We start from the raw sequence: 14,656 nt of genomic DNA, 5'->3' as shown, positions 1-14,656 counted from the left end.
TCAGTGGTGAAGTGCAAGAGACAAAACTATTGAGCTTCCGGTTGAGAAACAAGGTACATTCTAAAACAAGTTCTTCATAAAGACTTGAACGTTAGAATAAAACAAGACACAAGATATCACCAAACAGCTCTCTAGAGCAAATATTTTGTTGAAACTCATTTGCTTATCAGAGCATAACGCTACTCTCAGTTTTCAAGGTGGGCATGCTAGTCACTTCTGGACTCATTCTTTTCCATTTCTGATTTCTTCCTGTCTAGGTTGTCAATTAAACAAACAACAGAGCATCACCCCATAATCAAAAAGCAGCATAAAACTCCTATAGGAAACACAGTGAGTGCAAACACAGCAGGTTAAATGGTTATTAATCACTAAACAAAAGAGATGATCCACGAAAAAATTTAAAATGTTGCTTCAGGCAGAAGATCAGCACAGTTGTTCTCAATGCTGCAAAGTGGAAGAGAGTGGAAGGATAACAGAGAGGAATGGAAAACATTAATTACTGCTCTGGACAGGACAAGAATATTTCCATGTACTACTGCAGAGCACACACTGTGAGACAAAAGAGCTCTGTCTTCTTCAGCAGGTACAAGTGCATCACAGCTTCCTCACCTCTGGGCACCTTCCTCTCCTCTATAGCCCCAACAAAACTAAGCTGTGAGATGGTCGCTAAAGTGCTGTCCTGAGGAGGAGTATGTCAGGAGTGAAAAGGTATGAGGCTTCAGACATGCCATACATAAATGCCTGTATGTTAGAATATTGTGTGACATTGACCACCAGCCCCATGACCTGTACTGTGGCTCTGACAAATCAAGGTGCATCACACACAGAACCATGCCTGCTTCTGAATATAAACAATCTGAAGGACAAAGCACATACTTCACAACTCTACGAATAACGTAATTACCTCCAGTAAGGCCATAAAAGTGCAAGCACCTAGAAAATAGGCAATCGGGTATAAAAAAGTAGAACACAGCTCTTTCACAGTTTTGTTAGCTCTTCAGAACTAATGAGCAAAGAGAAGGAGAGGAAAAAGAAAGAAAGAAAGAAAATAAAAAAAAAAAAAAAACAAACTCAAAACCTTTTCACAGTTCAGGCTCTAAAAATACCTTGGCAATAGACCTGTTGACTAGAAAAGCACCATTTTCAATAGGGGAGGTGTACATCTTGGAAAACAATCAGAGAATTTATTAAACATTTTTTACAATATCCCTAGATATAGATTGTAAATGTGCATTTCATGCCTACTGGCTTGCTCTTACCTTTTATTAGTGGTTTTCAGTGAAAATCTTTCTTGAATACCTAATTAGGACTAGTCATGTGACACATACTATTAAGCTGGCCAGACTAAGTGACTAAAGCTCATTAAGTCAATACATTGACTAGTACTAAGTAGCACATGTAACCATTAGCTGAGGTTAAGAAAAAGTTTTGAAAGCATACACTGTAGAACCATGACCAATCCCACATGTTTGTTCCTTCCAAAAGAGAAGACTCTCTCTCCCTTTGTCCCTTTCCTTTGGCCAACACTCTAGCTGTACACTCCAGGTGCACAGCAAACTGGACCTGGGATTGGTAGAGCTGGAAATTAAGCTTTTTATTTGGTCAGTTCCCTCTTGCAGCAGTTTCCTGGTCCTGATCACCATGCAGCAACACAAACAGAAATGCCAACACAAACATCATGGGCAAAACAGAGCAGCCAGGATCACACTGGGAGCAACAGCACAGATTTATGCCACATAAAATCATTCGTATCACTGTAATGATTAGGCTAGTATGATACACAGTATTTTGACAGTTTTCTCCCAGTAAGTTAGGTAAGCAGGATAGGAAGCTTTTCTTCTTTTTTTAATTTTTCTTCTTTTTTTTTTTTTTTTCCACCAGAAGTAGCATTTTAACAAATCTTAACAACCATTATGTCAGAAACTGATGTTTTCTATGTTGCTGGGATGCATAATATACTTCTTGACTTAGCTGTCTCCTCGCTTATATTGGGATCATATCTAAAATCTTTGGTGATCAACATTAGCACTCTTCAGGCAGGGCTTTTGGCAAATCAGCTGGTAGTAGACAAGTACACTGCAATGGATTTCTCTAGTCTTTAAAATAATTTAATTATCCACTGCTAATGCACTAAGCCTGGAGGAGCTGTACAAAATACTGATTTGGGAAATACAGACATCTGGTAAACACTCTCCTTGCTCTTAACTAGACAGTATTGAGAAATACATGGATATTAGCCTTGTAATGGTGGAAAAAAAATCCATTATAAAAGTCTGCAAGGTGTCTAGTAATAGGTGTCTAGCAATGACTGACCCTGATTTTGGAATTTTAGAGTCGAGAATATTTTCACATGAATCAATTTTATTTGTGATCAACACTGCTATCAGTCTCCATCACACAGACCTGAAATATTAGCAGTTATGCAGAACTGATAGATCAGTGCTTTGATGCAGTATGCTAAGAACAGAATAGTTAAGGATACTACCTTTTATTAAAAGTTTGATGCAATCAGTATGCACATTAAAAAATAACAACCACCACCACCACCCTCCCCCCAAGACCCCCACACACACGCACACAGAGCAATGTCCAGAAGAAAGCAGAAGAAAAGTCAAAAAAACCTAACATTACTGAAAGCTGAACAAACATTAACATGCACCCTTCAGGACTCTGCTAACTAGGAATTATACCATATTTTCTTTATTATACTACTCCTAACGTACAGCTTTACACTAAGGAAGAAATTCATTTGACACTGTTTCAGTTCCAGCTGTGACACAGAATAGGTGCAAGAGACCAGAGTGGTACAGTAGCGCAGTCACTCACCACTGCACAGCCCATGCAACGTGTCAAGTGACAGGTAAATGTCTGCAAAAAACACCACATGATAACGATGGAGCAGGGCACTAGACTGTAGTTGTGGGTACTGCCCATCACAAGTGTGCTGTAAAAAGCACAAAAGTTTGCCTCAGTGCCATACATGGAAATACCTGAATGAGGGCACCATACCTATAATTTCTACTGCACTGAGATAAATAGCCCTCTGTGCTCATTTTTTTGTAAACAGTGAGGTTACACCAAGCTGACTCGTATCATCATAACACAACAGTTGTGCAAGGCATTGTAACAGAGCTCAGATCTGCAATAAAGTCTGTCCACTAACACATTTTTCTGCACTGACAAGTGCACCATTCTCTCATCCCAAACAAAAATTGTTTCTCATCTCACATGAATCTTACTTAAGTTTGGCATTTTGCTCGTGAAGCTCCTCCTTCAGCTCCCGGTTTTCCTTGAATGCCACCTGAGCCTTCAGCTCAGCCTGATTTTTAGAAGTGGTGAGCACACGTGCCTCTTCCTCCATCTCCTGAATTCGAGTTTGCAAAGACAAGAGGCGAGACATCTGTCTAGCATTACTTTCCTTGTAGCTTTCAGCTTCAGCCTTCAGCTCTTGAAAAGAGGCTTCTTTAGAGACCATTCTGGACCTGAGTTCAAGAAGCTACAGATAGAAAAGGAGAAAATTCATTAAAAAGGGAAGAATAATTTTTCCCAAGCTGAAATATATGACTGCACTACAAGTTTAGCAATGTGACAAGAAACAGATTTTGTAATAAAAGACTCAGAGTCTACTATCACTAGCAAGACTGAGTGGAAGTCTGCAACTTTGTTTCCATATAACTAGGAAAAAGCAATAGAAGATGTTTGTAAAAACAAAAACTGCTGCTGTGTAATACAATACAACTTTTCAAGATAATTTCTTGCAGGAAGATAAATTTTTTTACAAATTCAGAATTTAAGAAAAGTCCACCCTAAATTCTGCTGCGCAACCTTAAGTCACCTCCCTTAAGCATCTGCATTACAATACAGTTATTAACACCACTATTCCCTCTTTTTTTGCCTGTCTCCTCCCTGCTCCCATTTCTGGTACACAATTTCACAGATAATCTATAGCTGCAGGGAGATGTAACAGCAAAGTATCCCGTTGTATGATGGTGAAGCCTTTTGATGATTTGCAGCATATTCAGAGGCAAAGAACTTTTTGGAGAGTTGTGCTGTAGGCAACCTCTTCTCATTTTATGCAAATAGCTATTTTTTGGTCTGATAATCCAAACAAATGTAGCTGGATTTACACAGAAACAGCAAGAGAACATTTTAAGGAAGGGTGGGAGGAGAAACACCACCGCCAGATGTCAAGAACCTGATCCAGAGATGATGCTAGAGCTTCTCAACAGTTCATGGAGTTCAGCAGGTTTTCTTTACTTTACCTTCTCTCTCAGAGTTAAAAATACCATTTTTCCATTGAACTATTTCTTCTACAAGCTTCTGTAAAAGACTGAGCTTGAGTCAGACACACCAGGCACATAAAATTTGTGTGTTTTATTTTGTTAAAAGGAACAAATAATTTAAAGTGGATTTTTTGCCACAAGAAATGTTAAGGCATGTTTCAGCTTTCCTGACAATTCCAATTATAAACAGCAAGATGAAATCCAAAGCATTTATCTCCTACTACATAAAATTAACAGGCAAATAATTAAGCCACATTAACTGCTCCTTATGATGCGTGCTACAGCTTTTAACTTGTGGCAAACATTTTAAGGCAATAAAAATTTAAGATATTAAGCTGCAATTCAGGACATCAGGAAATTCACCTCTCAGCCAGAAGCTTCCGGTGTGACCAAACACAAGATACTCAGAGAAATTCCAGGCTGGTGAGCTGACTGGACAACTGCCTTGGAAAAGAAAGATCCTACTTCTGCTCCCAGCCACACATGCCTGTCCTCTCTCTTGCACCAGCTCTGGTATTTGTCTGACTCCTCCACAAATAACTTAACTAATGCAGCTGACAGAAAATAATCCACTTTTTATAGAGGAGGAAGAGGAAAGGGAACTGGCCATGTCACAGGGAAATGATTAACACTGAGGAGTCAGGTAGGAGGATCACTCTTGCAGCAGCAGCAGCTGCAGCATAGTCTCTGATGAGTTTATGCTTCACCTGCAAGCACTGATTTATCAGGTGCTTTGGAGCTGACATAAAGTAGCACTGATTTTGAGAAAAGCAGCTTTGCTTCTACCCAGACTCAGGGGCTTCATTTCCATAGTCCACCCTCTTCTTTGTGCTAGCAGAAGTACTTACATGACTACGAGATGAAATAAGACTGGGAAACTGATCTGGCTAAAAAAGAATCGAGAAGGAAGGGCTTTATTTTTCAATTGCACCAGTTCCCCAACAAAACAGTGCACCGTAAAACTACACATACATCTGTGCCAGCACAAGGGATGGGGCAGTTTGGGGAAGGAAATGAGCAGCTGAAGGAACAATAGGATTGCTTTGCTTGGCAGCTGAAACAAACTATGGTAGCTTAAAGTGTTCATAACCTTAAAATTTCTCTGTGGTTCAACTCCCCATCTGCAAAATGTGATATTTTTTCCTCTGTCCATTGTCTTTGTGGTCAGTTCCAATAGCAGAAAAAGCAAGTATAATCCCATATCATGAGTTTTACACAACACTCAGCAGAACAGGACTCTGACCTCAGCTGGGTCATGAAGGTCGTTATTAACAAGATCACAAACAGCTGCTTTCTTGACTGTTCTTCTGCTTATGCTAGCACAGTACTAAAAGAATCTATAAATCAGTCAGTCAGGCTGGCAATAAAGCCATTCAACAATTCCAATAATAAATTCTTTCTATGAGAACATGAGATTCTGTATGGCTATTTAAAACTGAAATTTAAAGTACTAATCCTGGATAGTCATTAAATGTAGAACTCTGCAGTAATTTCAGGATCAACTGGTCAAATCCAAGCTCAGCCAATGGATGCTTATCCCTGTAGTTCTGCTGGATATTGTATCAAAAATTCATCCTCCTATAATATTACATGTTCTTGATGTTTCTCATATTCAGCTATCCACAATCAAAGAAATTTTAATTCACTCACAGAGCATTTTTTAATGTTCAAGTGCTATACAAGTATATCACAAGGCACTTTACAGTGTGCAAGAGTAGTGGACATTTGTAAAATGCACAGATGTTTAAACAACTAGTTGCATGAATGTTCACAAGTTTCTACCGCACTTTATGTATCTATGTATATTTATGAATATATGCACTTAAATCTACGCATGTAAATAAATGTAAGCATTTCATGACACCTCAAGGCAAATTCAACTCCATTTTAAAACTGACCACTGCTTGCATTGCTGAATTGGATCAAATCAACCTTGGTCAGTCGTATGTTAAATAAATAAATAAAATTATGTGTGAAAATACAGAAACTGTAAAAATTATCCTCTAATAAATCCTTTCTCCCGAGAAGTACTGTGTGCACAGCAGGAACAGCAGAAAAGGATGCCTGTGTGTTCTTCAGCCTCTCTAGTTACAATCAACCTCATTAGCTCAAACACAACTTCAATGGTGATGAAAGCAAAGCAAATCTGAGGAGCTGTAACTTGAATAAAATGGAGGAGTGAGGATGGGCAGTGGTATCTTAACTCACCAGCAACTACAGGAGGACATCTATCAGAACTTTTGTACAACCACAACGGAGAAATATTAACTTCCAGGTTTAGTTTTAAAAAGATTGCATTTAGATTAATATGATAAAAAGCTAAACTACTTTAAAACTTTCAAATATAAACTCATAATCATTTCTTGAATGCAGAAGCAAGCAGAATAAAAATCACATGGAAATACTAAAAAGGTTACAAGAAACAAAATTTCTGTATCAAAAGCAAGAAGTTTTGGAATTTCTGCAGGCTTTCAACTATCTGCAGAAAATTACTGTAGAGAATCCTCAAATTTGCAGAAGGATTTGGAAGTATTTTTAAATATACCTCTGACTGGGCACAATCATACTTCACCAAAAGTGCTGCAAGTTCACTTTGAGCAGTTTCAGCTGCAGCTCGATAGTGATTCATCAGCTCTCGAGTGACAGGAATATCCAAAAGAATGTGATCATGAGATTTCTGGGAAGACAGCATGACAACAAAACCATTAGACATCACATTTTTTGAACATTTTTGCTTCGGCTCTTTTTTGTTTGATTAAGCTACTCAGGAGCATTTATTCAAAATATGTTATTCCCAGAGTAACTGACTCTTACTGAAAAATAAGATAAACAGTCACTTCTCTACCAGTCACCACTTTCAGCTGCACCAACACCACAGCTAAGGTATATGGGCATGTAAAATATTCCCCTTCAACAATCCCATGGCCTCCCACTATTTTCAGCTCAGGTTATTTCCTGCAGTTTCTATGCATTTAGCAACATTCAGAAGGTCCCTCTTATATGAACTTATCCAGCCACTCCTTCAACCCACATAAACTTCAACTCAAAGAGAGTCCTTAGGTGTCTCTTAAACAGAGCTACTTTGGTTTTTAGACTTCAGCTACATTGCATGCCCCCTCATTTCTATTTTGAAAGAAATGGTGAAAAAAAGTGATGACTATTAATCTCTTCTCTGCCACACATGATTTTGCAGATTTCTGTCATATCTCACCTCCATTGTCTCTCTACCAGGTTGAAGAGTCCATGACTATTCAGACACTCCTCTCTGCTCCTCAAAATCACTTTTTGGCTTGCTCATTTGCACTTTTACTTCTAATCTAACAAGGCTAGAGGTCCTTTTGAACTCTGTCACTTGAACATAACTTCAGCTTTCTGAATGATGCTTTCTCATGCCCAGCAACCACCATACTGACTTCCTTTCACTCTTTTTCAAGCCCTTCTGATAGATGGCAAGCACTAGCTGTATGCTTCTAGAACAGTCTCCTCACCTCACTTGTAGAACTCTTTTAGTTGTACCTTTCAGACTTTATAGTAAGATTTCTCATTCTTGTGTGGTTCTGCTCTTCTACAGTAGAGCAGAAATGTGGTGGATTTCTTTGCCTTTGTTACTTAAATCTTTCAATAGGAAAATTCAGATCTGAGGTCTTGATAGGAATTTCATTAGAACATTTTTTTCAATCAATAGTGACTACAAAATTATTAAATTGAACATCATCAGGATAAGACTGGATTTAGGTGATGCTGGGAGCACACATGGCAGAGGACAAAACATGAGATTTTCACTCCATCAGGTCCCACACAGGGCAAATAAAACTTCAATCCTAGTTCATTTAGGTATACATTACAAAATGCAAATCTCCCCCTGTTAATGACTGCTGTTGAAACTGTTGAAACAAGGTATTCCAGTGGAAACAGAGACAAGATGTCTTCACTTCATGCTATTCTACATCAGCATTCCTTTCCAGGCCAAGATAAATTACAAAGTTCACCTCCTGCCCATTCTAAATAGAAAATAATGAACAGCTTTCTAAATATAACACCTTGTAAAATAAGCCTCTACCAAGAAATGCACACAGAAATCCCTGGGGAATTGGGCAAAACTGTTAGTTTGGACTATAGCAGAAGATAAATTACCTTGGATTAGTTTCTATAATATCGTCAATTCTTTTCTTTAATCTTTCTTCAATGTGCTCGTACACACTGGATTAGAGCCACCAAATTTCATCACATTCATCTCCCTCAAAGACACTCAGCTGTGCTCCTTCACAAAGGAGTTACCACTCTCATCAAGCCAGACTGATACATGTAGTACAGCTCATGGCCATGTATAACATAGCACACAATCTCTGAGATAAAAGAGCTGCTAATTTTCTCAGCACTTTATCACCATTCTGAGGGAGTGAGGGAAGGCATGTGCCGTCTCTTTGCTACTTTGTCTTCTTTTTTGCTTTACTCCACTTGTTTCACATTGTACAACCACGTTAAATTCTTTGATGTAGAGAGAGTTTTTTTTTTCGTTCTGTAATACATCAGGCCTTCAAAACCATGGCTAGAGCTTGCAAAGAGTAACACCGTATACCTTATTTATGTGTGTTATTATATTTATATTACTGCATTGATGTATGTTTTCTTTTCCTTCCCAAAGCAAACACAACCATTTCTGACTCCCCAGAAAGAAGGAATACATATCAAAACTGATGAAATAAAAGAATTTCAGATCATTGCTGAATAAAGACAACTCTTGTTCAGCAGCAATAATCAACATTAAAAAACCCTTTACAGCTGGAACTTCTGAAACCTACGTTTGTCATACAAATCCAGATTTTAAAATATCAAATATTTTAAAGATGCAGATACACATCCAGAAGGATTTAAAGAGTTTTAAATGAAGTCAAGTGCAAAAGTCAATGGGAATTACCATTTCACTCATTTACAGTCTTAGTGAGATTTACAGAAGCAGATTTCTGCATCCTCCAGTGCCTTAGTAAATACAAAGCTAATCATATATGGTGACACCACGTGAGGAAAGTTGGTATGATTTTCATACTTTTGGCAGGGAATATACGTGCTTTAATACTTAAGTAAACAGCTTTCTATGTTTTGCCAGCAGCCATTCACAAGTCTGATCATTATCTGTAACAATGCAGTTAATTGGGCATGACTCTACTGTAGGAGTAAAATTTGTAATGGAGATGTAGCACTCTTGTATCTCTGGAAGAATTAATATTTGTAATGTCTTGTGAGTACTATGTAGTTTATACTGATTACTGTTAAGAGAATAGAATAAATGACATGATAAAAGAGTAAGAGGTAGTAGATGCTTTAATATATTATCACTCAATCAGCTCCAAATAGTCTAGCTTTTGGGTGTTTCTCCCATTCTCGTTATTAACTTTTTTAGATCGCTTTGCACTTATCTGCAAGAAAATGAAGTTTTCATTTCACTTCAAATACCAAACAAAGCTAAACTTGTATTTACAATACTTAAGAGTGCCATCTACTTGGACCTTTGGCTTTATTAGTAATAGGTGTTCTTTAGAAGATCAACAACATAAGGTCATTGTTGTTACTGTGGGGTTTTTTGTTTTTACCACATAACCACTTTCACCTCCCTGGAATCCAGCCTGTAGTTGGCAAACTTCACCTGATTCAGAAAGAACAGAACTTCAACAAAATTCAGTAGTTTTTTACCTCACCGTATGCTTTGAAATCAGCCAAATGTTCAAGTCATTCACTCTCATTCTGCTTTTGTCGGCTTTTCTTTTGTTTCCCACTACACTTCTTATTTCAACCCTGGCAAATGCTGCTACCACTGCTACTGCCCCCTTTCCCAAAACATATATATATTTTTAAAAAAATCTCTACTGAAACAGAAATCCCTCAGTAAGCACCGAGCACTGCCCTGAGGGGCTTGCCAATACATTGCCTCTTGCCCACAGCAGATGGGCACTACTCAGGGCAGGGACCAGTCCTTCCTGTTTCCAAAGCACCTAAGCACAGTGAGGTTGACATATCAAAAAGGACAACTCACGAACATTTGTGGACTCCATTCTTCCTTTGCTTCTATAGAACAAATCCAGGGAGGGGGAAAGAGAGGTTGAAAATTAAATAGATTTTCAATATGACACATGACATTATTTTTCCACAGACCTGCTTTACTAAACTATGTCGGAGGTTACCATCAGCAAGGTAGGACATAAAAGCAGAGCACTATGGAAAAGTTCTTCTAGTAGCTCATGAGCTTTGATGGCCTCCATAATATTCAAACCCACATCTAGCTAAACCAGACTTCTTAACTTTGACTTCTCTGGGTTACATTCACTGGTTCAGCTACACAGTCAGGCTTTGTGCAGGCTGAATTGATTGCTTCCTTTTGCCACTGCTTTTGATGTGTTCCAACTTTTAATTTTATCTTTCTTTTTGTCTTGCATCTCTTCTACACTGATAAATTAAAAAAAAAAAAAATCTGAGCAATAAGCACGTGATCTATCTTAACTGAACTGCATCTTTTTTTCTCCTCAGATGTTAAGGTAACTACTGGGCCCTTTTTACCTACATGTTTATACAGGACTTAGTATAGTGGTTGGACTCAGTGAACTGTTCAATAATTTCTACAAATCACAGTGTTGTAACAGTTTATATTCTGAAAACAAACAAAGTGAGATATCCTGAATCTCTAATTTCTTCCTAAGACAAATTAATATTCAAGGGTGTATACGTGCATAAAAGTTGTTCTAATTTCTGAAAATACAATGCGGCACCACAGTTTATTATTAGTAATAATTGCTGCAGCCAGAATGAAGATGACATCCAACACGAAATACTGGAAAGAAAGTGCAGTTGAAGAATTTCCACGCAGCATTTATCTCCCTAAGAAATCACAAGGAAATGTTAGTCCCCAAACTTGCTATTGGATCTGTGGGAGGATACAGTGCCCTTTAGGACAATGGGGATCAAGATTAATTCATTGTGTATGGACTGAACTGCTGGAGAGCTTAAGCATTATGTTTTGATTGTAACTATTCTAACTGCAGCTAGAAACTTAATATTAGAAGTTTGTTGTCTTCCACAACCTCATTAGCTTAATTTGCTGATTAAACAATCAAAACATGTTCTAACAAGGCCATTTTCAAAACTACCTTGTATAAATTGATTTTAAAAGAAAAGAAAATTCTACTTCAGCATGAAGGGAATATTCACTTTTTGTTTTATTTTACAAAATAATCTATCCTAGTATAAAGAAAGACAAGTTTTCAAATATGTTTCTTTTTCATAAAATCTGCAGGATAATCAGCAAATCTTACATAAATGTTACATGAAAATCAGGCACTAGACAGTTTTTAGAGATTCATTTCTGAATCAGAGGGAAACCAGGTAGCACTTGGCTACTGCACATTTTTCTTGGTAGCCGCAGCTAGCCAGCGAGCCAGCATGCGCATCACTTCAGAAGAGCCACAGCAGCTACACACACCAACAAGCATGAGCAGGGAGAGCCACTGTTGCACAGTGAGTCAAATTTTGTTAACACATGTGAAAACAGACTAAAATTAATCAGTTTCTTAGGGGGAAAAAACCTGTTCACAAATTAACCATCTTGCACGTATATTTTGGGTAAAGTTGACTTCTTTCTAGATAATACTTTGCCCAATTTGCCTATTAGAGATCTCAAAACATTAATATTGATAATGCTTTATTAACATAAAAATTTGCAAGTAACATTTCTAAACCATTTATGTTCTGTCAGCTTCTCTGTCACATTAAAAAATGCCAGAAATACCCTATTACTTCTGATCACTCCTGCTCAGTGAAGTCCTCTTTCCCCTCTGATTCCTGCCTGTAACTAGGCCCAACTCATTGCTTGCAGTCTGTGCACGCCATTCTGAAGAGTTCTTTTGTTGTAGTTGTTGTTATATGCCTGTGAAGATCTTATGCATTAGTGTACTGTTCCAGAAACACATAAAATGAAGTGTTCCCAACAGCTCAGATAAATTACCAAAGAGATTTTCTAAATTCCTTTCAGAAGGGTACTGCTTAGCTCTACCTTCCTCCCTTTGAAGTAATCATTGAAAGGTATTACTGAAAGATAAAAATCACTCTCTGGTGTTGTTCATCTGCTGAAGAGGCCAATTTCAAGCTTGATTAATGGGCCCAAATTAAAGTTTAGTGACAATCAAAATTTTAGTCTTACCCTCTACTACTGCAAGAAGCAGTTAAAGAATTTTCATCTTTCATTTTCCTCTCTTTTAGGATGAGATGACTTTACATCTAAATATAATAAATGTGTTTCATATGGTGAAAGACAACAGTCAACTCAAGGAAATTACAGAGATACATCAGCTACTGTAAATATTACTTAACATGTTTTTCATATTACTTCATCTTTTGCTGGCTAAATTAAGGAATTTGGATCTGCCCTGACAGTTTGTCTCACAGCTTTTCCAAAATGAATATGAAGGAGCTGCTGTGTTTAATCTCAGAATAATGAAAAGGGTAATTGCTAGGAGAAAATTTAGGAGAAAAATGTGTCAACATTAAGTGCTTATGCAGGGATTTTTGCATACCGCTTGTTCTACTGTTTTTACTTTATCAGTGCTGAATAGAGTTAAATAACTTTTGTAGGAGAAAAGCTTAAATGAGAGATTTGACAAAATGACAGATCATCATGCAATGCCAACACTCTTGCAGCTTTCCTACAATGCCTACTATACTGCAGTCAATGAAAAAAAACCAAGTATTTTAGATATATTTAATTGTGTTGGTATATACGTAGTTAAGACTGAGTAGTTGTAGTTTGATTTACCATTTGTTACCCACATTTTATTAAATACATAGTTTCTAATGTGCTTCTGAGTCACAAAAGTAACATTCATAAACTATTTGACTTCAGGTCGGTGGATCAGTCTACTGTCAACTCTGTAACTAAGCAGTGCTAACATAAACTTTGTATTCAGGTCAAAACAACTGTATTTAACACAACCGCAGTTGATTTTGCCATGGCAAACTACCAAAATTCTGTATTTTTTTTTGTCTCAGAACAATATAGCATAATTACAAAACTGATGTGTTCAACTATTAAAGAGATGCTGAGCTGTTTACACACTAATAAATTGTTTATCCTTTGGAATAAGAAACTGTTACAAGCTTTCTATTATATCTTTAGTACAAAGGAGTTTGATCCTTCTGAGCAATATCCTGGAACATCTCCTTTAAATGCACATCAAAGCCATCAAACCAGTTTCAAAGGAAGAAGAAATGCAAAGAAGAAATTCTTAGATAACTGTAAATACCTACTCTATGAAAGATACTCCCTTCTGCAACACTTAATAAGAAAAACCTTTCATCCCTGAATTTGTAAAGATAAGCTATAATGATCAGCTGAAGTTCATTGAGCTACAACTGAAGCCGCACATCTACTGCCGGGTACAGCTCTGCAGCTGCAGAAGTTGTTTGTTGTTTTTTTTTGTTAGTTTTTTTTTTTTTTTTTTAAGGCGAAATTAAAATTGAAAAGGTAACTTGCAAGCGGGGGGTTTACAGCCAGCCTCAATGTCAGTCACCCTCCACAGAAACAGCTATTGGAAACAAAGGGGAAGGAAGGGGGGGATTTTTCCAAAATCAGGGCTTTATTCACTAATAGGGGAACTGAAGCAAACAAACCAACCAACCCACCCCCTATAACCTTTCTGTCCTCTCCTCCGTCCCCCCGTCGCCGCCCAGCTTTGCCCCGGCCCTGGCCCCACCGCCGAGGCCGCCCCCTCCCCCGTCCTTCTCCCCCGGGGACGCGGTGCCAGGGCGGGCCGCAGCCTGCCCCCAGCTCCCCGCCGCCGCAGGAACCGCCGCCGTCCCCGCAGCAGGGCCGGCCCGCTGCCCAGCGCCGCGGTACCTCCGCTGCCGCGCCGCTGCCCCCCTCAGCCAGCCGAGGGCCGGCGGCAGCTCCCGCCCGGCCTCCGCCGCCCCTGGCACCGCTCATGGCGGCCGCCGCGGCGCCGCCGTCCCCATGGCAACGCGAAGCGGGTGGCGCGGCCTGCCCCTTCCTCGGCCCCGGGCGGCCCGCGGGGCTTCCAGCGCGGGGGGGGGGGGGGGCCGTGGGGTGTCCTGGTCAGCGAAGGTGGGGGACAGCGCTCAGTGCCTGAAGGTGAACCGTCTTTACAAAGGGATGCTCGCAGAAACGGGGTTACCACTTCGAACAGACATCACTCAAAAAAAAAAAAAACTTCATGAGGCTGGGAAAATTACCCCGAAATTTTCCTCAAAAAACGTCAAAACAGAGGCATGCAGAACAGATGAAATACAAACAGCAGCATGCTCTTACTCGGGCAGGGTTTCCTTCTCTCCACCCAGGGAAAGCAACCTGCCTTGGTTACTGCTAAACTACC

General features: G+C 39.0%; 1 protein-coding gene across 1 annotated transcript in view; it reads right to left on the bottom strand.

The window, feature by feature from the left end:
• CCDC170 (coiled-coil domain containing 170) overlaps window positions 1–14,250 on the bottom strand; it is a 46,509-nt gene extending 32,259 nt beyond the window's left edge. The window contains exons 1-3 of the mRNA XM_042796126.1: window positions 14,164–14,250; window positions 6,829–6,960; window positions 3,240–3,496 (exon numbers count right to left, since the gene is read on the bottom strand). Coding sequence (XP_042652060.1) covers window positions 3,240–3,496; window positions 6,829–6,960; window positions 14,164–14,250 — 476 coding nt within the window. The remainder of the gene's footprint in view (window positions 1–3,239; window positions 3,497–6,828; window positions 6,961–14,163) is intronic.
• Between the last annotated feature and the right edge of the window lie 406 nt (window positions 14,251–14,656).

This window comes from Tyto alba, unplaced genomic scaffold, assembly GCF_018691265.1.
Source record: "Tyto alba isolate M040663 unplaced genomic scaffold, T.alba_DEE_v4.0 Super-Scaffold_22, whole genome shotgun sequence".
NCBI classification, from domain to species: domain Eukaryota; kingdom Metazoa; phylum Chordata; class Aves; order Strigiformes; family Tytonidae; genus Tyto; species Tyto alba.
This window is presented reverse-complemented; position numbering and strand designations above follow the sequence as displayed.